This window comes from Pleuronectes platessa, chromosome 2, assembly GCF_947347685.1.
Source record: "Pleuronectes platessa chromosome 2, fPlePla1.1, whole genome shotgun sequence".
Lineage (NCBI taxonomy): Eukaryota > Metazoa > Chordata > Actinopteri > Pleuronectiformes > Pleuronectidae > Pleuronectes > Pleuronectes platessa.
The window spans coordinates 4,943,045-4,963,479 of NC_070627.1; the positions used below are offsets into that span (position 1 = coordinate 4,943,045).

Consider the following 20,435-nt stretch of genomic DNA (forward strand, 5'->3'; position numbering starts at 1 on the left):
GACTGTGGGCGGCAGCCAGCCGAGCTCCCTGCCGGGGCCGGTCAAGAAAGCCAAAACCAAAGAGGGCAAGGGTAAGGCTCGGTGGAGTGGGGCAGAAAGAAGGAGTAGCAGGAGCACAACTTGATTAACTTGTGTGGATGTGTGTGTGTGTGTTTGTGTTTGTGTGTCTCAGGACCGGGAGTCAGGAAGAGAAGCAAGTCGGTGAAGGAGGTGAAGAAGAAGCCGAAGCCGAAAAAGACCAAATCAAAGTCGGGCCAGAGTGGGAAGAAGAAGAAAGCCTCCTCGGTACAACCTGGTTTTATCTGATTGTTATTTCCCTCTCACCTCATCTCCTCCTCTTCTTCACCTCCTCTTCTTCACCTCCTCTTCTTCTCACTGTTTACTACGAACCGCGGCTCTGAGCTCTTTATTTTCTTCTTCTTGTGTGTGTTTGCTCCTCCAGAGTGAGGAGGACTTCCTGGAGGAGTCCGACTTTGATGACATCAGCATCCACAGTGCCTCAGTGTTTTCCGATACCTTGGGGGGGGCCGCCACCAAGAAGAAGGCCCGGCGTGGGAGGAAAAAAAGGAAAAGTATGTTTACTGTCTCACACTCGCCTCGCTCTGCGGTGTGTGTGTCTTTGTGCGTGTGTGTGTGTTTCCCTCTCCTCCACACTCACAAACACAATATCCCGGGCTGATTACAGCTCACGAGCAAATCCAAAATGTATTTATAAGCTTTTTATTTATTCTAAGAACGTTTTTTTCCCTCACACTCTTGTCTCTTGTTGTGTAACTTGTCCTTCACCGTCTGCAGAGGAGGACGGGGACGGCTACGAGACCGACCACCAGGACTACTGTGAGGTCTGCACACAGGGCGGAGAGATCATCCTGTGTGACACGTGTCCCAGAGCGTACCACCTGGTCTGCCTGGACCCCGAGCTGGAGAAGGCCCCCGAGGGCAAATGGAGCTGCCCGCACTGTGTGAGCCGACCAGTTGGATTATCCCGATTTTTTTATTCTCTCAATTTCACATCAGCAACTGTCACCTTTTCAATTGTGCCTCTATAAACTGAAAGAAATAAAAGCCGGGGGGACATACGTGAGAAACCTAAACACATATTGATGTAGATTGAATCATCCAATAATATATATGGATATATAAAATCATATTTTTCTCACTTTCCTTCATTTGAGTTTCATGATGCGAAAATATCCAGAATATTCTTTTTTTTCTGGAGCAGGAACTTTTGTTCTCAGTATCTTCAGAACAGTACAATTAATACTTTGGACTATAAGTTTCCTTAGATTCTTATATTTATTCAGCATCTGTAAAGTCACACGTCATTGCATACACATTATTTTACATATCTTATAGTGCACTCAAGGTATGGTATGCACCAATAACCAGAGCAAATTCCAGGTAGGTGTAAACCTACTTGGCAATAAATACCTTCTGATTCTGATTCTGATTCTGATCACCAAGTAAAAACAACCAACACTATACCTCATATATCCTAATGTGGCCTCATAGTAATAATCAGGGTTATTTTACCAGCAGAAGGTGTGATCATTTAATCTGTCATTGTGTGACCTTGCTGAAACCACTTGTGTCCAAACTGCGTCTCTCAGGAGAAAGAGGGAATCCAGTGGGAGGCCAAAGATGAGGATGAGGAGGAGGAGGAGGAGGAGGAGGTGGTGGTGGAGGAGGAGGACGACCACATGGAGTTCTGCAGAGTGTGTAAAGATGGAGGAGAGCTGCTGTGCTGCGACACCTGCCCGTCCTCCTACCACATCCACTGCCTCAACCCGCCGCTGCCGGAGATCCCCAACGGAGAGTGGCTGTGTCCGCGGTGCATGGTGAGTCGAGGCCGCAGGGGCACGGTGGTGCAGTGGTTAGCACGTCAGCCGTTTTGGCTCTCTAACCCTAACCCCTAATGACCGACCAGGACCAGGCCCTTTCTGTGTGGAGTCTCATGTCTGTGGGGGTTTACTCAGGGTACTTCCTGCTTCCTGCCCCTACACATGCAGATTAGGTGAATTAGAGACTCTAATGGTTCCACATGGTTCTTTGTCTCTGTTTGTTGTTGACACTGGGATGCACTGGAAACCTGGTGTGGGTGCAGCTGGACTCTGGTCAGCTGGGATTGGCTCCAGCCCCTGATGACCCTCAAAAGATATTTAAAACATAAAGATAACGGATGGAATGACTATTAAATAATACAAATATGCATCCAGTCCTAAATTCTTAGGCTTATTGGTTATGCAACGTCTTAAACTCGCCTCCTAAACTTCTAAAGAATATATATTTCCATGATTTCTACAATCTCTTATATTCACTTATAATTTCAACGATATTGTTAGTTTGGAATCTTACAAAAAAACAAGTTTGCTATTTGACTTAACCCGGTCGGTGGAAATGTTCTGATGAGTCATGGGAGAGAAAAACAAGCTCGGGACTAAGATGTGAAAAATAAGTCTCTACACTGTATTTTATAAAATGATAAAGTGCCTGTGGCCACAGAAGTTGATCGTCTCTGTGAAGTTATCAGAAAGTTTGTGAGGGTGAGAGTTAAAAACCAGTGTCAGCTTGAATCTAGAAATGATTTGTATAGTTTGGTTTCTGAATATACAGGAAGTGTTTTTTTTTTTTTAGACGTGAGCTTCCTCATTAGGATGTTTGTGTTTGAATTAATCTGCATATTAATGTGAACTACATTCATCTGATATCATGTTTGTGTATTCACTCTCACTCTTCTTCTGGTCTTCTGTTAAGTGTCCCCCGCTGAAAGGTAAAGTACAGAAGATTCTGCACTGGACGTGGGGGGAGCCTCCACTGCCGGCTGAGCTGCCCGACGGCCCCGACGGGAAACCCAACGACCCGCTGACCAAGCCCCCCCTCAAGGGCCGCGCAGAGAGGGAGTTCTTCGTGAAGTGGGCGGGTCTGTCGCACTGGCACTGCTCCTGGGTCAGCGAGCTGCAGGTGAGAGGACACACTGGGGCTCGCTTTAGCCACAGGGACAAGGAACTCTCTCAATATGGAAAACACAAAAGAGGATCTTTGACCTCATGTCTTTTAATGTGAAGATAAGATAATAGAATAAAATAATACAATATACAAAAATACAGTAAATATGTATATAAGATACGCTAACTGAAAGGTACTTGAGTATGTGACTGTGTAAGTGTATTATCTATAAGGAAATAGTGAAATAAACTTATACATATATATTTAGACGGCTGTAAGGATATGGTACAAAATACAAATTGTATATCGTTAATTATTCAAATATATACATGTACATAAAGTATAACAAAATTATGATTTGACAGTAGTATACTAAATAGTATAATACTATATATAGTATATCTATATAAAGATATATGTATATATTTATATAAATGATAATAAAGTATAGCATAATATTCTGAATCTGAAAATGGTATGTAAAAGTATCTATTTGTGTACATTAGTGAATTAGAGGAATACATATGGAATAATTTAATGAGTATATGTTATACAGAAAATGTGCAAAAGTACATTTTTAATGATAAACATAATATTATAATGCATGATCACACAGCCAGTTAACTATCAGTCTTCAGGATATATACAATCAATGAGCATTTCAGAGCACAAACCTTGTTGACATTTAATTCAGAGATGATAGAACAATGAGAAGTTTCATCTCTTCTTCAGCAACAGGACACGTTTCCTAATTAACTTCATATCCGTTTTCCCTTCATTAGATTCTGAAACTTTTAGCTCTGAATCCAATGAGTTTCTATGCTTTGGCTGAATAATCTACATTCTTGAGAACAGAGAGTTGGTGCAGATTGAGACTAAGCAGGATTCTTGTTCTCTGCCTGTGGCTGTGCAGCTGGAGCTGTACCACACCGTCATGTACCGGAACTACCAGAGAAAGAACGAGATGGACGAGCCGCCGCCGTTCGACTACGGCTCCGGAGAAGAGGAGCTCAACAACGAGAAGAGGAAGAGCAAGGACCCCCAGTACGCCGCGATGGATGAGCGCTTCTACCGCTACGGCATCAAACCCGAGTGGATGGTGATCCACCGGGTGGTCAACCACAGGTGGCTGCTCACGGCTTCTCACATCCAGATGTTTTGCAGATTTGTGGTTGTGGACGTTAAGTTGGTGCTCGGTGGTTTATGCTCGTTGTAATCCTGCTTTTTATAGATGGAGATTATTCTTCACCGCATGTGGCTTTAAATGTGGTAACACGGGAAATACCGTGATTCAAGTCTCAGGGAAAACTTCAGTGATGGAGGTTCCAAGAGAACAGAAAGTTGTTTTTATCCAAAGCGAAAACCAGAACGTTCATTTTCACATGTTTACAAACTTTTCAGAAATTCACTCGAGACAGATTCAGTATAAAGTCTAATCATATGTTTCACTACAGATATATATGAGATATTAAAAGCAAAACTAAACATACATAATAACCTTTGCTGCAGCTCCTCATTTCAGCCTCTGTCTGAAACACTTGGTTTTAGCTCCTGACTCTTTAAGATCCCCCCAGAGCAGACTGGGATGAATCAGGAGGGGGGGGGGGGGCCCTCCTGATTCATCCCAGTCTGCTCTGATTGGCCAGATAATCTCTCCAGATCTTGTGTTGTAGAAAATAGTTTTACCTGGTTTTATTAAAAGTCTTTTACACCAAATCTAATTTAGAAAATGAAGTTTCCTTTGTTTTTATGCCTCCTCTTCCCTGTAGTTTTGATAAAGATGGCGATGTGCACTACCTGATCAAATGGAGAGACCTGCCCTACGACCAGTGCACCTGGGAGGTGGATGACTTCGACGTCCCAGACTACGACAGTCACATAGCTCTCTACTGGGACCACAGGTCGGTTCAGCAGCATTTCTAAACCAGTTTATTTCCACAGTGGCTCCTCATGGTCTGGAGACGACAGTGAAGATATGAATATAAACACAGACTTCTCCTCTGCCCTGCCCTCTAGCTGTGTGATTCCCCTGTTTGAGTTGTTTGGCTCATCATGTTGCTGCAATTCCTTTTCTCTTTTTTTGTTTATATCAGGGAGCAGATTCTAGGGGAGGACCAACGCCCCCTGGTGGCGAGGAAAGGAACAAAACTCAAAGAGGACCATCAGAAAAAGGAGGTCCCTCCTGACGCTCCCATCATAGATGTAAGCCGGGATGTTCAGGGCAGATGAGTGAAAGAATTTCAGGGTTTCTCGCTGATTTCTGCAGCAGAACCTCTCAGAAGTGATGCTGTAGGATTATTATATTCTTCTTCTACCTTTATTAACACTTCATACCACTGTACGGTCACGTCCTCAGCCAACCATCAAGTTCGAGCACCAGCCGTGGTACATTAACGCCACTGGAGGAACGCTGCACCCGTACCAGCTGGAGGGCCTGAACTGGCTGAGGTTCTCCTGGGCTCAGGGCACCGACACCATCCTGGCCGACGAGATGGGACTGGGAAAGACGGTGCAAACCATAGTGTTCCTCTACTCACTGTACAAGGAGGTGAGGGACTGTCCTCATGTTTGCTCTTCATTGATTCACGTGGGACATCGATTATCCAGCTGGATCATGAGAACGTCTTCCCTCCCTGACTCTCTCTCTCTCTCTGTATCTCAGGGTCACTCCAAGGGGCCTTTCCTGGTGAGTGCGCCGCTCTCCACCATCATCAACTGGGAGCGGGAGTTCGAGATGTGGGCCCCGGACTTCTACGTGTTGACGTACACCGGGGACAAAGACAGCAGGGCCACGATCCGGGAGAACGAGTTCACCTTCGAGGACAACGCAGTGAAATCAGGCAGAAAGGTGTTTCGCATGAAGGTGAGGTCAACTGCCCCAAGACCACACCCACATCCAATACTTGAGTTTGAACTAGAGCCTGAGGGATTCATCCATTGGCTGATTAAAGAGCCTTTCAGAGACATTTCACTTTCAAGTTTTTGAATATGAAAATTGCAGAATAGATGTTTGTTTTTATATAAAAAAAATCTCTACATATTCGTTTGTATTTTCTTTTCATTTATAATTGAAGCTTTACTTTCGTAAAAAATATAAATCCTTATACCTTATCTTTGTCATCTTTTTAATATGTTTATGCACATTATTTACTCCCTAATATCAATATTGGCATTTACCCCCAAAACTCCATATCGGTCGGGCTCCACTTTAAAATCTTTAATTGACAGAAGAGTTGGATTTCTGTGCCGACAATTGAGTATTTAAATAACTTCTCTTCACCAAAGGATCCTACGTCTAAATCGGGCCACATGTGAAACGCTCCTGTGTTCTTCTTTGTTCCTCCGCCTGCAGAAAGACACTCAAATCAAGTTCCACGTGCTGCTGACGTCCTATGAGCTGATCACCATAGATCAAGCCGTGCTGGGCTCCATCACCTGGGCCTGTCTGGTGGTAGACGAGGCCCACAGGCTGAAGAACAACCAATCAAAGGTACAACAGCCTCGAAAGAGTCAAACCCATTAAAAGGTCGGGTTAAGAAAGGAGTAGAAACAAGTGGGAAATGTTTGTCCTCCACTGTAATCTAAGAAATAAAGTTTGGCCACGTCATTTCAATCATATTCTGTACATTCTGCGCCCTGTGCAGTTTTTTAGGATTCTGAACGGGTATAAGATTTACTACAAGCTGCTGCTGACTGGGACGCCTCTGCAGAACAACCTGGAGGAGCTGTTCCACCTGCTCAACTTCCTCACACCGGAGCGCTTCAAGTAAGACCTTCCTCTCTTCTGCCCATCGTCTTTATCCCCCTGCTTCTCTTATTCCGTTCTCCGTCTTTTCATTTGTTCTCCGCTGCTGCTCCCTCCTTTAATAACCTGTGACCCGTGCAGTAACCTGGACGGCTTCCTGGAGGAGTTCGCCGACATCTCCAAAGAGGACCAGATCAAGAAGCTTCACGACCTGCTCGGCCCTCACATGCTCCGGAGGCTGAAGGTCGACGTGTTCAAGAACATGCCGGCAAAGACGGAGCTGATCGTCCGGGTGGAGCTCAGCCCCATGCAGAAGTAAGGCCCAGGAGGGCGGAGACATTAAAGGGAGGATGGTTGTAGTAAGAGTTGACTGGTGCATTGTTGGTGTCAGGGACATTTGATAAAACATGGTTCTTATCAACAGTTTATATATATTTTAAATCTAAAAAGTAAGAGCTTCATAAGACCATATAACTCAAAAGATACAAAACTTGAATATGGTCTAAAGAAGCTTTAATCTGCAGATGTATGAAGTTGTCTTGATGGTGTTACGTTCCATAAAGAAGGAGTTTTGTGTTTATGCATATATAGATTATAGGTGGTGGTGGGGGGGGGGGGGGGGGGGTGCGGTTTAAAATATGTACTAAGATTAAACTTAATTTTGAAATCAATTGAGGTGAATGTACATAAGTAATTGTAGTTAAATGAACCTTAACAATTACAGTAAATCATAAATATAATTATGTTAAAATACCTAAAAGAATCATTATTATTATTATTATTAATAAATATAACAATATTATTCTAAAATAAAAATAAATGTACACTCAACTGTCAATATTTAAAAAATGTATTTTGTGCAGCCTCTTGCTGTAATACATTTAAGTAAATTGAACATCATATTTTTTACAGTGTGGTGCAAATTAACGGTAAATGTGATTTTGTGTTTCACTCCTCTTGAATGAATCTGACCTCTGACCTCCGACCTTTCAGGAAATACTACAAGTTCATCCTGACGCGGAACTTCGAGGCCCTGAACTCCAAAGGTGGAGGGAACCAGGTGTCGCTGCTGAACATCATGATGGACCTGAAGAAGTGCTGCAACCACCCCTACCTGTTCCCTGTGGCTGCTGTGGTGAGAACAGAACACAACCACGGCTCAGAACCTGTCAATCACTCAGGAAGTTAAAATAAAAAATAATACAAATCTGTTCCACGTCAATGAAATATGTATTTCTCTGGAATTATGTTTTTTTCCATCTTTGCAGGAAGCTCCTGTGTTACCCAACGGTTCTTATGACGGCAGCCAGCTGGTGAAGTCCTCAGGGAAACTGACGCTGCTTCAGAAGATGCTGAGGAAACTCAAGGACGAGGGACACAGAGTTCTCATTTTCTCTCAGGTAGTAGTCCAGTGGATATTGTGTCTGTGACTTTGAAACAGACACGTCAGTTGTCTCTGGAGAATTAACTGAAATTCCAGATATTTCAACAGATACACTCTTTTCTGAGGTTTAACACAATTCCAGTCAGTCTGATCGCAGCTGTAAAACTTTCTTCACCCAGATGACAAAGATGTTGGATCTTCTGGAGGATTTCTTGGAGTTTGAAGGTTATAAATATGAGCGAATTGACGGAGGAATCACCGGAGGCCTGAGACAGGAGGCCATCGACCGCTTCAATGGTGAGTTGGTGACGATGCATGATGTGTTACTCTACATGTGTGTGTGTGTGTTTTCTGCACATCAACCCTCTGCTCTGGTTTCCATCACAGCGCCGGGGGCTCAGCAGTTCTGCTTCCTGCTCTCAACACGAGCCGGAGGCCTCGGCATCAATCTGGCCAGCGCCGACACGGTGGTCATTTACGACTCCGACTGGAATCCTCACAACGACATTCAGGTAGCGATTCACGACGCACTTGCACACTTGTCTGATTTGTGTAGCCGTTGTTGTAGCTGCTTCTTACCGGTGCTGTGCTGTCATCCCCAGGCTTTCAGCAGGGCCCACCGCATCGGCCAAAACAGGAAGGTGATGATCTACCGCTTCGTGACACGAGGCTCGGTGGAGGAGCGGATCACCCAGGTGGCGAAGAGGAAGATGATGCTCACCCACCTGGTGGTGCGGCCGGGCCTGGGCTCCAAAACCGGATCCATGTCCAAACAGGAGCTGGACGACATCCTCAAGTTTGGCACGGAGGAGCTTTTCAAAGATGAAATCGAGGCGGCCCGGGCCATGGGCAGGTCTGATGGTGAGTCCAGTGTCCAGAGGCTCCCTCGGTTCTCCGTCTGCCACGTCAGAACTGAACACTGCTTGTGTTTCTCCAACGTACGTCTCCATCCACCCTGATCTGCTCCTCTTGGTCATCAACAGGTGACACCAAAGATTGCGAGGAGGGCAACGTGATTCACTACGACGACGATGCCATCTCCAACCTGCTGGACCGCAACCGGAGCGCCACCGAGGACACGGAGATCCAGAACATGAACGAGTACCTGAGCTCCTTCAAGGTGGCTCAGTACGTGGTGAAGGAGGAAGAGGGAGAGGTGAGGGGGTACTCGTGTTCCTCAGCCCGGTGATGATCAGGGCGAGTTGGGGTCACACAAAGGAAAAAGAGACCTTTAGGATGGAAATCTCATTTATAGGAGTTACTAGCGTGTGTGTTTGTGTGTTTGTGTTTCTGTGTGTGTTTTCAGGAGGAGGTGGAGCGGGAGATCATCAAGCAGGAGGAGAACGTGGATCCAGAATACTGGGAGAAGCTCCTCCGTCACCACTACGAGCAGCAGCAGGAGGATCTGGCTCGGAACCTGGGCAAAGGCAAGCGCATCCGGAAGCAGGTCAACTACAACGACACGACGCAGGAGGATCAGGGTAGGCTGCGTCAACACACACACACACACACACACACAGACACACACAGGACTCACATCACCCGCTTTGCCTTCACCGAGACTAATTTATAAAGTGTTAATCTTTAAGATTGCCATGTTGTTCATTTTTTTACCAGTTACACCAGGATTTGGCCTCATTGCTGATTCAAGAGATGATGCAGGAGAAGCTTTGTGTCTTGGTTGTAGCACACGAGCCAAAAAACAAATTTCCGAGAAAGAAAAGACTCAATTTTCCAAAGAACAACTCAGCAGGCTCCTGTTTGGTTTAAAAAAAAAAAAAATGGATCTGTTTGTTTTCACCCTCAAATGATCTTCATGCAGTTTAGCAGCTAAGCAGAGCATTAAGGCCTGAGCAGTCGATACTAAATGCTGTGAGTTAAATTCTGGGAGCTGCTGCCCATTATGATGAGATTGAAGATTAACACTTTTGATATTTCAGTTGAAAAATAAACGTTTCTATCGACGTTTAGAAGAAGTCGCTCGATTCCGATTCCGATCTGCCAATCAGCCGCCCAAATGGAAGCTTGTCTGTTGTGTAACAGCTCAACACAACATGTGACGTTTCCCTGAAGTCATTTGAGACTTTACAGAAACAGGAGATGTGTTGTGTCGATGGCGTCAGTGGTGCACAGACCAGTGGAGCTTCCTCTCTGTGGCTTCTCCTGCACGTCAGCAGCTCTCGTGCACCAGGCGCTGCGATCGATAGTGTGACATCCTGTTAATTCAATAACAGAACAGGGACACTGAGGCGGCTGCTGCTGTTTCCTCACGTGCTCGACTTAAAGGGACAGTTCCCCAAGAAATGAAAGTTCACTCGTTATCTACTCACCACTAGATACTGGAGAGGAAGGATGAAGTGTTTGAGTGAACGGATCAAGTGAACGGCCGAAGTGAACTCCTTTTCAGACGAATTAAAACAACAGAAATAACATAACAAGGCTCCATACTGCTCGTGTGGTGTCATCCAAGTGTCCTCAAGCCCCGACATTCAAATTCAACTCAAAACGCGGTTATTTACACCAAGTGTTAACCCTAAAAGTGCACTACCGGAAGTGGCTATGCTAGCTGATGTAGCCACACGAACACGCACCATGCCCATGCCCATGCCCTTGGGCAAGAGTGTGTGCGGTGTTCCAAGGTGCCCGGCTTTTGAATGCACCTCTATCAGAAACACACTTGGATGACACCACAGAAGCAGCATTTATGTTTTATCCCTTTTTTCATCACGTCTGAAGAAGAAGACACAATCAACTTCAACTGTATTGGATTTCTTGTGCAACAAAGTTTACCCCTGAAACTCCAGAAGTTCTTTGTGGACTCAAACAATCCACCCAACCCCCCATCGGCAGTAGAAGGAGTAGATCATGCTTGAATTTAAGCATTTTTCTGTGATCTATCCCCTTAACGCAGACATTTTTTTCAATTTAAACAAAAACTGGACAGGAATTAATCCCCCAGTGTGACCGAGAGCTGTTGACCTCCATCAAATCCTCCACAGGGAGCGTTCCACCGGCCTGGAGCTCTCAGGTGTCTCGGTTATCGAGTTTCCTCGGCTGGTGTTGAAGCTGCGCCACAGTTCAACAGCAGCCGACAGAGTGAGAGATTTCACGGCTCAGAGTGCCCTCTAAGTCTCGAGTGATTGCCTGGCGGAGTAGTGTCCTCTCACCTCTCTTCCAGAGGACCAGGGGGCGGCAGAGCGCGAGCCTTCCCCCGGCTGTAGTGGTCCGCGGTACTCGGCGGTGCCGCGGCGCCCTCGGGTGGCCACCGGCGGGAGCGAACACAATGTACTGTTTCTCTGTGATGTATGTGCTCAGAGTGGCAGGGTGATCTTTCAGACAATCAGTCGGAGTACTCCGTGGGGTCCGAGGACGAGGACGAAGATTTCGAGGAGAGGCCTGAAGGTAGGAGTCAGCGTATGACATCATCATCGTGCCTCTCTGTGGGCGGTGACACCACATTACACCGAGGTGGGGGGGGTGGGGGCATCCTCCTGACTGTGGATCTGACTTGTTTGGTTGCAGGAGGTCGCAGACAGTCTCGTCGGCAGATGAAAAGCGAGAGAGACAAACCTCTGCCTCCGTTACTGGCTCGTGTTGGAGGCAGTATCGAGGTGAGTCAGGGCTCCAGGTCCTTTCTTCAACATGTACTGGGTAGAGGCCACACGTGTTGGGATGAGGGACCAACATATAGCATCAAAACAAGCTGATGCCCCAAGTAAACACCACCAATCCCCAGCTGATCCTGGGTAATCCATCACTACTCTGTGATTTAAGATCAATAAACTATTGCGTTGTTTTCACCCTCGCCAATGAGGTTATTGTTTGTTTGTCAGCAAAAACAAAACTTGGTAAACTTCCACATATCTTAGAGGAAGTCTGGGACGTGGGCTAAAAAAAAGAACCCATTCAATGCTTGGCGGATCGAGGGATTTGTTTTTCTCACTTGAATTAACTTATGGGTTTGTTTTTCAAAGTTTTCAAAGTTTTCTCAGGGAATAAAATATGGATATTCATGGAAAGAAAGATCTGGCATTTTATGGGACTGATGTATGAGTGCGTTAAATCTGGATCTAGTGGATTTAAATGTGGTTTCATAAGGGGACTGTGGGGGGGGGGGGGGTGGGCGCTCTATAACAATAAATCCGATTTTTGTGTAGTTTCCGGCCATTACTCTTATAATAGGTCATAATAAAGTTGTATTCACCAAAGTAATCTCTGAGATCGTCTGGGAACGTGGTGGCATCCAATCATCTGACAGACAAACTAACACAAACCTGTTTGTGTAGCTGAAGGTATAACAACCTGCTGAGTAACCTTTAGTTACTTTATAAAACACACAACACATCACATGACACGTGACTGTACACTCCCCAGGTAGTTCAGTACAATCTGTCGTGTGTAGCTATCAGAGTAACGTGCTCTGGTTGTTGGTTGAGATTCTCAGTGTGAAGCTGTTCTCTCTCTCTCTCTTCTGAAGGTTCTGGGGTTCAACGCCCGCCAGAGGAAAGCCTTCCTCAACGCCATCATGCGCTGGGGCATGCCGCCGCAGGACGCCTTCAACTCCCACTGGCTGGTGAGGGACCTGCGAGGGAAGAGCGAGCGAGAGTTCAGGTGAGAGTCCACTAGTTTCTATACTGGGAGTGTGATGGTTTTAGGTGATTCGACCACAACTGTCTATTCACACAGGACTTTATTTTCTGCCAAGTTAAGAAGCAGCTCCCGGCTGTTTTGTCAGTTTCTCGTATTTAATTGGTTTGCCGAGAGCAAAGCTCCAGAGCTCTCTCATAAACTCTTTAAAAGTCGGCCTTGCCAGTTTCAGGGTTACCTCTCTCTCTCTCTCTCTCTCTCTCTCTCTCTCTCTCTCTCTCTCTCTCTCTCTCTCTCTCTCTCTCTCTCTCTCTCTGTATAATGAACCAAAACCCAAACATTGCACAAACAATCTTTGTAGCCCTGAGTTCTGTTCGTTATTTCTCAAGCAAAGCACGAACAAATCAAGTTTCAACACCACTGGTGCTGCTGCGGTCACTACTGGCTCTACTGGTTCGACTGCTGGTACTGTTACTGGTCTTACAACAGCTTGTAAAACTGCTTCCACTGGTGTCACTGTGAATATTCTACAGACACAGAGGTCGTTAGTCTCCAATTGATCTTTATTCTCCATGTTTCATTTCTTCAGTTAGGTCTTACATCATATTTAATTTACATTAAACTTTAAATGATTTTTCAAAGCCTTCTCCAAACTCACAGCAATAGAAAACTACCATAGACAAATTAAAGCCTTAAAAAGGTAAAGTAGTCAAATTTAAATATGGATCCAGTTTAGAAATATTGTAATAAGCTTATAAAATACCCATATATATAAATAAAAACAAAACAATACATACAACTTCAATTAAGAAACGTGAATGCGCATCTTAGTTTTTATATTGACAAACGTAAACGCAGATTAGTGTCATATTGGTCGATACATTATCATCAAATCAATATATATTGATCAACCTGGATTTACATGAACAACCACTACTACCCCATTCTAACAGTACTAATGCTACAGGTGCTACAGGTGCTGCCTTTACTTTTCCCCAGTAGTCAACAGCAGTTTAAAAACATGGCGGTGGAGCCGGTGACCTCAGAGGAATCTAACTCTAAGTGTTTCCTTCATCAGAGCCTATGTGTCTCTGTTCATGAGACACCTCTGTGAGCCGGGGGCGGACGGGGCGGAGACCTTTGCTGATGGCGTCCCGCGGGAGGGGCTGTCTCGCCAGCACGTCCTCACCAGGATCGGGGTCATGTCCCTCGTCAGGAAAAAGGTAAAACACCGAAAACACCGGGTTCTCCGCCGCAGCGCCGGTGAGACTCGAGGAAGTGGGTCAAACTGTTCATCGAGAGGCAGCTGCTGACAAGACGCTGTTTTCAACTCAAACTACAAATTCAGATGTTTGTTCGCTTTGTGAGGCTGAAGACAGGAGAGGAAACGGGTTTGTGTGTTCTCTGGGAATCAGGGTTATGATTTCAGAATACAAAAACATGTAATATTCACATAGAAGTTATATTTACCAAAGAAAAGCAGTAAATTGTCTCATTTGAGAAGCTGGAATCATTGTTTGGCATATTTCACTTCATTATTTCAACCAGTTAAGTAACTAATCAATTAATAGACTTCATAATATATATTAAATATGTATGATAGCATCACCTTCATACACCTATTGTGTTGTTTTGGTTTGTTGTCCAATTTTGAGGAGATTAGGTTAAATTGAATTATAAGGGAGAAACCTCACTTTACTCAGACACTGGGAGAAAGATCCGTATCCCAGTAGATCTGGTTTTAGTGGTTGCAGATGTCTCCATATTCAGCGAGACATTCACATCATTTAGATACTTTCCATTTCATCTGAGAAGCTGCGAGAATATTTCAACTTCAATCAACTTCACTCAGTCCTTATTGCTAAGATAGGAAAACAGTCATGAAAATCATAATTTCCATTGTGGAGGAGTGACAGGTTGATAAGAAAATACAAATCAAATCAATCCTCATGATCTCATCTTCACATCAGTTGTAGTTGAACAAAGCCTGCTACCAAATGAAACCACATTTAAATCTGCTCTATCTGGATTTTTATATGAATCTGCAACAAATTGTTCACACTCACAGACTCATTAGTGAAAATGTCAAATAAATTCATAGATAAACCTTTTTGTAAACAGCTACATTTAATGGGTTCTTTCCTGAAAATGCTTTTAGCAGTTTTTGTGTAATTCTGCTGACACACAAACAAACAACAAACCAACAAACAACAGAAAATGTCAGGAGCCAGTCAACAAACCGATCAGTCATAAGTCAGATTGTTTCATCTTCACTAAATTCAAAACTAGGCTAATTGTGAACTACAAGCAAATTAAAGTTGAATGCGTAAGTCAAATATATCTAATATCATATGTATAATTAATACAATGTGATGTATATAATCTAATGATGTTCACATGTCACTCTGTGCAGGTGCAGGAGTTCGAGCACGTGAACGGGAAGCTGAGTTCTCCGGATCTGATTCCCATCGGCATGGAGCTGAAGAAGCTGACGGAGAGCGTGTCCTCCGACCCCAACACGCCGGTGCCACTGAGCCCCGTGGCCACTCAGCCCGGCACCCCCGTCCCCCCCGGTCAGATCAAAGCCTTCCACTTTGAAGCTCCTGCTCAGAAAGATTTTAAAAAGATAAGATAAGAAGTTTGAGCTTTTGCTGTTTTCTGACTTGCAGAGAAGAGCGAGTCCCTCCTGGGGAGCACGGAGGACAAGGAGACCACGGAGCAGGACAGCAAGAAAGCCTCAGAGCAGGAGGTGAGTCCCTCCCTCCACCAGACGTCTCTTTCATTCTGCTGTCCTCCGGCGTCTCGTCCATCTCGTGTTGTCTCCGAAGACGCCGTTGTCAAACTTCCACACCTTTTTTAACTCGTCTCTTTGTCCTCTGCAAACTTTTCTCCTCCTCTCTCCTCCCCAGACCTCCAGCTCGGAGCCGGCCTCTGCACCCGAGAAGGCGGCTGACAGCGAGGAGAGCAAGGCCAGCTCCGAGGAGAAGACGGGAGATGAGAGGGACGGCAGCGAGACGCCCTCCACAAAGACGGAGCCACATGCCAACCCCAAAGAGTCGGCTTTGAAGCAGGCCGAGCTGTCCTCCGCTCAAATCTCACCTAAAAGTGAGTGGTGCTACAGATTCAGGAGTTTTATCTCTGTGAGGTTTTTTAATTTCACCTCAAATGCCTCTTGTCTCCTCAGCCGATCCCTGCAGGGACCCAGAAAAAGCAGAAAACGATTCTCCTCTGGCCAAAAGTGAAGACAAGGAGAACAAGCCAGGTATGCAAACTATCGATCCATCGAAGCAATCAGTGATATTTTCCTGTTTGGTGTTTGTTCCTCTTTTGAAATCGACTCCTCTGATGTCGCTGCTGCTGCAGACGATGTGAAGAGCGAGGACGCGTTGGACGGACGGCTGAACGGGGACAAGGACACTCTGGAGGAGCTGGACGACAGCAGGAAGGAGGACAGGAACGGGTTCAAAGCCAAGTTCATGTTTAATATTGCTGACGGAGGTTTCACAGGTAAGAATAAGGGAAGTTTAATTTTAAAAGAAAATGTGAAGTAGCTTCTGAAACTATAGAGAACACAGTGTGTTTTCATGTTTATGAGAATAATTTGATCACATGGAGAAATAAAAGTTTAAATAGTGTTCATGTAACTTAACTCATTAACTATAACGCAGTATTAGGGCCAATTAAAGAGGGGAAAGATATTTTGTAAATATAGGAGAGAATTTTAAGCTACATGTAATTTTATTTTCGGAATATTAGAAAAAAATAGTTAAATTTGGAATGTGGAGCATCTCTTTAATTTATACTTGTATGAGTCTAGTCTGTGTAAATCTAATGTATGAAACTCTGAAGAAAGAACCACGAAGACCGTTATATTAAATCTCTAATGACTTTCTTATCAATTAGCAATTTTCTCGTTGAATAACAACTTTATTCTCGTAATATTTTGACTTTATTCTCGAAATCTCTGAATTTAATTTTTTGAATATGGCCCCAATATATCATAGTGAACAAATATGACCTGTCTGATTATTTTAGTTTCAAACCTGGTTTTAAATGTTTAAATCTGTCAGAATAAACTTGAATCTCATGTTAGACATTGGTCTAAAAGAAGACAAAAACATAACAATATGTTGTTCAAAGGCTCAGACTCATTTCCATAATGTTGTTGTGTAATATTGTGCGGCTGAGATTTAATCGGGGAACTTAAATGATTCCTCTGTCGTTACGAGTCGGAGCGATGAGCCGGTTGTGATCTTATCTGGAGACAAATGAGCAGTGAGCACAGGAAGTGACTCGAGCTGATTTCACTCAGAAGTTGTTTTCCTCACAGCTGGAAGCTCTTTCTCCTAAATATAACGATTTTGATTTCATGACTCTCTCCCGAGTTTATTAATAATATCCCCTCCTCCTGCCAGACTCTGTTTAACGTCTCCTGGAGTTGTGCTCTCTGAACACGTAATGAAGTTGTTGTGTTTTTCTCATCCGTCTTGATTTGTGTTGTCAATGTGCTCCCACTGTTTCCTCACTTACCTACTTTGTGTTTCTTTTTTAAAACACACACACACGCCCTCTGTGTTTGACTCAGAGCTGCACACCCTGTGGCAAACCGAGGAGCGGGCCGCGCTGTCCTCCGGGAAGATGCACGACATCTGGCACCGCCGCCACGACTACTGGCTGCTGGCCGGCATCGTGACGTATCCTTTCATCCAGATGTGTGAGCGAGAGGCTCCGGCAGCTGGGCCGCGGTGGTGGGGCTGCTCACGGCCGGAGGGGGGGGGGGGGGGCGGTGGAAGGAGCCATTTAAAACTCTGCGGAGCCGTCTCTCTGTTTTTATTTGAAGAACTTTTATGAGGTTTTTTTCTGTGCTTGTGTTTGTTGTTGTTTTTGTTTCTTGACCCCGACTCAGACACGGCTACGCTCGCTGGCAGGACATTCAGAATGACCCCCGCTACGCTATCCTCAACGAGCCCTTTAAGACCGAGATACACAAGAGCAACTACCTGGAGATGAAGAACAAGTTCCTGGCTCGCCGCTTTAAGGCAAATCGCTGAGTTTCCATCATTAAAAATCAAAAACAACTGAGAAACAGACGAGTTCAAGGATCAGAGGATTTGTTTTGTCTGAATATTTCCCTCTTGTGATTCACCCCCCCCCCCCTCCCCCTCTCTCTCTCTCTCTCTCTCTTTCTCCCTGAAGCTGCTGGAGCAGGCCCTGGTGATCGAGGAGCAGCTGCGCCGGGCGGCCTACCTGAACATGACCCAGGACCCCAGCCACCCGGCCATGGCCCTGAACACGCGCTTTGCCGAGGTGGAGTGTCTGGCCGAGTCCCACCAGCACCTGTCCAAAGAGTCGCTGGGCGGGAACAAGCCGGCCAACGCCGTGCTGCACAAAGGTCTCAGAGATAGCAACAGATGTAATGAACCTCGGCCTCGTCTGCCAGGGGCTCCCACACAACATCTGCATGAAATTAATGTTTCAAAAATGTAGTATCAATATCTTGATTTCAAATTTTTGACCACCATGTTTATCTGTTGGAATAATAGATGTTTAGCTTGATGGTTCTATAATTACTGTAGCAACACTAAAGATATATCTTTTAATGAAGTACTTTAGAGGATCCTGATTCAAATGAAAATCAACTTATATTCTCTAAAATCATGTTTGATATCTTTTTTACTCGATACCGACATGAAAACTTTTATTTTACAGAATAAAACAATGCAGAAAGGAAGTGCTTTTATGTTTATGCTTCATTTAAAGAATATTATATTTAGTACAGTTTATGAAAAGGTTTCTGAATTGATGCTCTATGCAATTGTTTGTATTTGTGTTTTCTTTCTATTCCAGATTTTATGGCTTTTAGTTTTTGGCAGTTGTTAATTTCAGGCCCAAATACCCCCCCGGATTATTTGTTTCTAATGATTTGAGTTTGCTCACTAATTTTAAAGATGATTTCTCCAGACTTTTGTTGCTTTTAGTCTCAGTTGTGTTGTTTTTCTCACTAATTTGATACCAGACCTGCAGCATTTATTGAACAGAAGTGAAACACCTGTCTGACATGTTGTGTGTTCCTCTCTCTAACGAGTTGTGTGTGTTTCTCTCTGACATGTCGTGTGTTTCTCTCTCTGACATGTTGCGTGATCTACGTTGTGTGTTCCTCTCTCTGACGTGTCGTGTGTGCTCTGTGTTCTCTCAGTGCTGAACCAGCTGGAGGAGCTTCTGAGCGACATGAAGGCCGATGTGACTCGACTTCCCAACATGTTGTCCCGGATCCCTCCGGTGTCGGCGCGGCTGCAGATGTCGGAGAGGAGCATCCTGAGCCGCCTCACCAGCCGAGGCAGCGAGCCGCCGCCGCAGCAGGTGAGATGTTCAGGGAGGGTCACGTGACTCTAGAGAAGGAAGCCAACGCGTCAATCTCTCACGATAATGAAAATAATAATAACTAGAATTTAGATAGAACAGAGACCCAAGGAGGCTCTGAGGCCTTCAGCTAGCGTCTGACTACTGAATGGCCTCTGGGGTATATCATGGCCAAGACTCTCTTCTGTTCCCAGTTCATCGTTTACAATCCGGCTCGTTTCTTTTCTCACATGAGTCAAATGTTTTATCTTATATTCATATAAATCTTCAACACAACTGACGCCTGCTCAAACGTGATTGGTCGAACTAGAAACGTAAACCAGAACCTTCCGGCCCCCAAGATCTTATCCCTCGCCGACAGATTTCTGCAAATTCACATGTAGAATCTGTTTATAGAGATCAGAACAGAACAATATTACATGGGAGACTTTGACAGTAACTAGTATTTCATCATCACAATAACACGGAATCTGCTGCTGGCCGAAAGTAAAGCATGTGACTAACTCTTTGTATGAGGAGAAGTTTGTTCCCCTCTGCACCTTCAATGGTTTCTACCAACTGATGAACATTGTCAGTTAAACCTGTGAAAAGAACTTTGGTCAAATTAAACGGCTCCGGTCTAAAAAACCCTGAAGTGTTCCTGTGGTCACGACTCAGCGCCCACAGTGTTCCTGCAGAAGGGAACTTGAGGAGACTCACTGTCCCCGGGGGGGGGGGGGGGGGGGGAAGTAGTTCTTCACTTCTACCACGTCTCGGTCCCGGAGGATTTTATAGGAGACGCGTCTGTCTCATTACTGTCCTCGTCTCCTGCACCTGTTCTCCTACAGGAGTGTGTGTGTGTGTGTGTGTTTTATTTTCACTTACACAACAGGTTATATATTCATCATGTGTCCCGGCTGCTCAGCTCCTGTCGTTGTGTATCTGACTGAGCCCCTGAGACAATATTCTGAATCTCTATGACATGTTGTCTGATTCCCATGTCTTGTGTTGTCGGTCCTGTGAATCTCTCACCCACAGCAGGTTAACTTCATGTCTGTCCCCTCAGCCTTTCAGCCAGGGGGCGTTCGGCTGCTCCCAGATGTACGGCAGCAGCTTCGCCGGCGGCTTCAGGGGCCCGGGGGGGCAGCCCATGGTGAACTACAGTCAGATGCCGATGGGCCCCTACGTCAGCGGTAAGGATCAACACCTGCAGTGGGATAACAGGTGACTTGAAACGGGTGGGAGAGGGAGGATGTTCTGGTGCTTAACTGTACTGTGTACTTTACTGTGTGTGTGTGTGAGTGTGTGTTTGTACAATATAACTCAAAAATGCATGGACAGATTTCTACCAAACTTGGTGGGATTAATACTTTGGCATGTTTCTCTAGATGATTAACTTTTGGAGCTGATTGGTCAAAGTTTAAGTGCAAGTTC

At 45.0% G+C, this 20,435-nt stretch overlaps 1 protein-coding gene across 1 annotated transcript in view; it reads left to right on the plus strand.

Moving 5' to 3' along the window:
* Positions 1–20,229, plus strand: part of chd5 (chromodomain helicase DNA binding protein 5) — a 35,518-nt gene extending 15,289 nt beyond the window's left edge. Inside the window, exons 5-39 of the mRNA XM_053444586.1 lie at positions 1–71; positions 173–285; positions 443–572; positions 796–962; positions 1,611–1,838; positions 2,755–2,961; positions 3,860–4,071; positions 4,716–4,847; positions 5,040–5,148; positions 5,303–5,494; positions 5,609–5,809; positions 6,299–6,436; positions 6,591–6,712; positions 6,833–7,006; positions 7,685–7,826; positions 7,960–8,091; positions 8,255–8,372; positions 8,463–8,587; positions 8,678–8,924; positions 9,059–9,231; positions 9,382–9,556; positions 11,391–11,477; positions 11,598–11,686; positions 12,553–12,686; positions 13,741–13,885; positions 15,076–15,235; positions 15,332–15,411; positions 15,572–15,767; positions 15,847–15,924; positions 16,026–16,169; positions 17,248–17,356; positions 17,569–17,701; positions 17,859–18,075; positions 18,859–19,022; positions 20,068–20,229. The exon at positions 1–71 is cut by the window's left edge and continues 171 nt beyond it. Of these exons, the coding sequence (XP_053300561.1) occupies positions 1–71; positions 173–285; positions 443–572; positions 796–962; positions 1,611–1,838; positions 2,755–2,961; positions 3,860–4,071; positions 4,716–4,847; positions 5,040–5,148; positions 5,303–5,494; positions 5,609–5,809; positions 6,299–6,436; positions 6,591–6,712; positions 6,833–7,006; positions 7,685–7,826; positions 7,960–8,091; positions 8,255–8,372; positions 8,463–8,587; positions 8,678–8,924; positions 9,059–9,231; positions 9,382–9,556; positions 11,391–11,477; positions 11,598–11,686; positions 12,553–12,686; positions 13,741–13,885; positions 15,076–15,235; positions 15,332–15,411; positions 15,572–15,767; positions 15,847–15,924; positions 16,026–16,169; positions 17,248–17,356; positions 17,569–17,701; positions 17,859–18,075; positions 18,859–19,022; positions 20,068–20,229 (5,206 nt within the window). The remainder of the gene's footprint in view (positions 72–172; positions 286–442; positions 573–795; positions 963–1,610; positions 1,839–2,754; positions 2,962–3,859; positions 4,072–4,715; positions 4,848–5,039; positions 5,149–5,302; positions 5,495–5,608; positions 5,810–6,298; positions 6,437–6,590; positions 6,713–6,832; positions 7,007–7,684; positions 7,827–7,959; positions 8,092–8,254; positions 8,373–8,462; positions 8,588–8,677; positions 8,925–9,058; positions 9,232–9,381; positions 9,557–11,390; positions 11,478–11,597; positions 11,687–12,552; positions 12,687–13,740; positions 13,886–15,075; positions 15,236–15,331; positions 15,412–15,571; positions 15,768–15,846; positions 15,925–16,025; positions 16,170–17,247; positions 17,357–17,568; positions 17,702–17,858; positions 18,076–18,858; positions 19,023–20,067) is intronic.
* Positions 20,230–20,435: the final 206 nt, after the last annotated feature.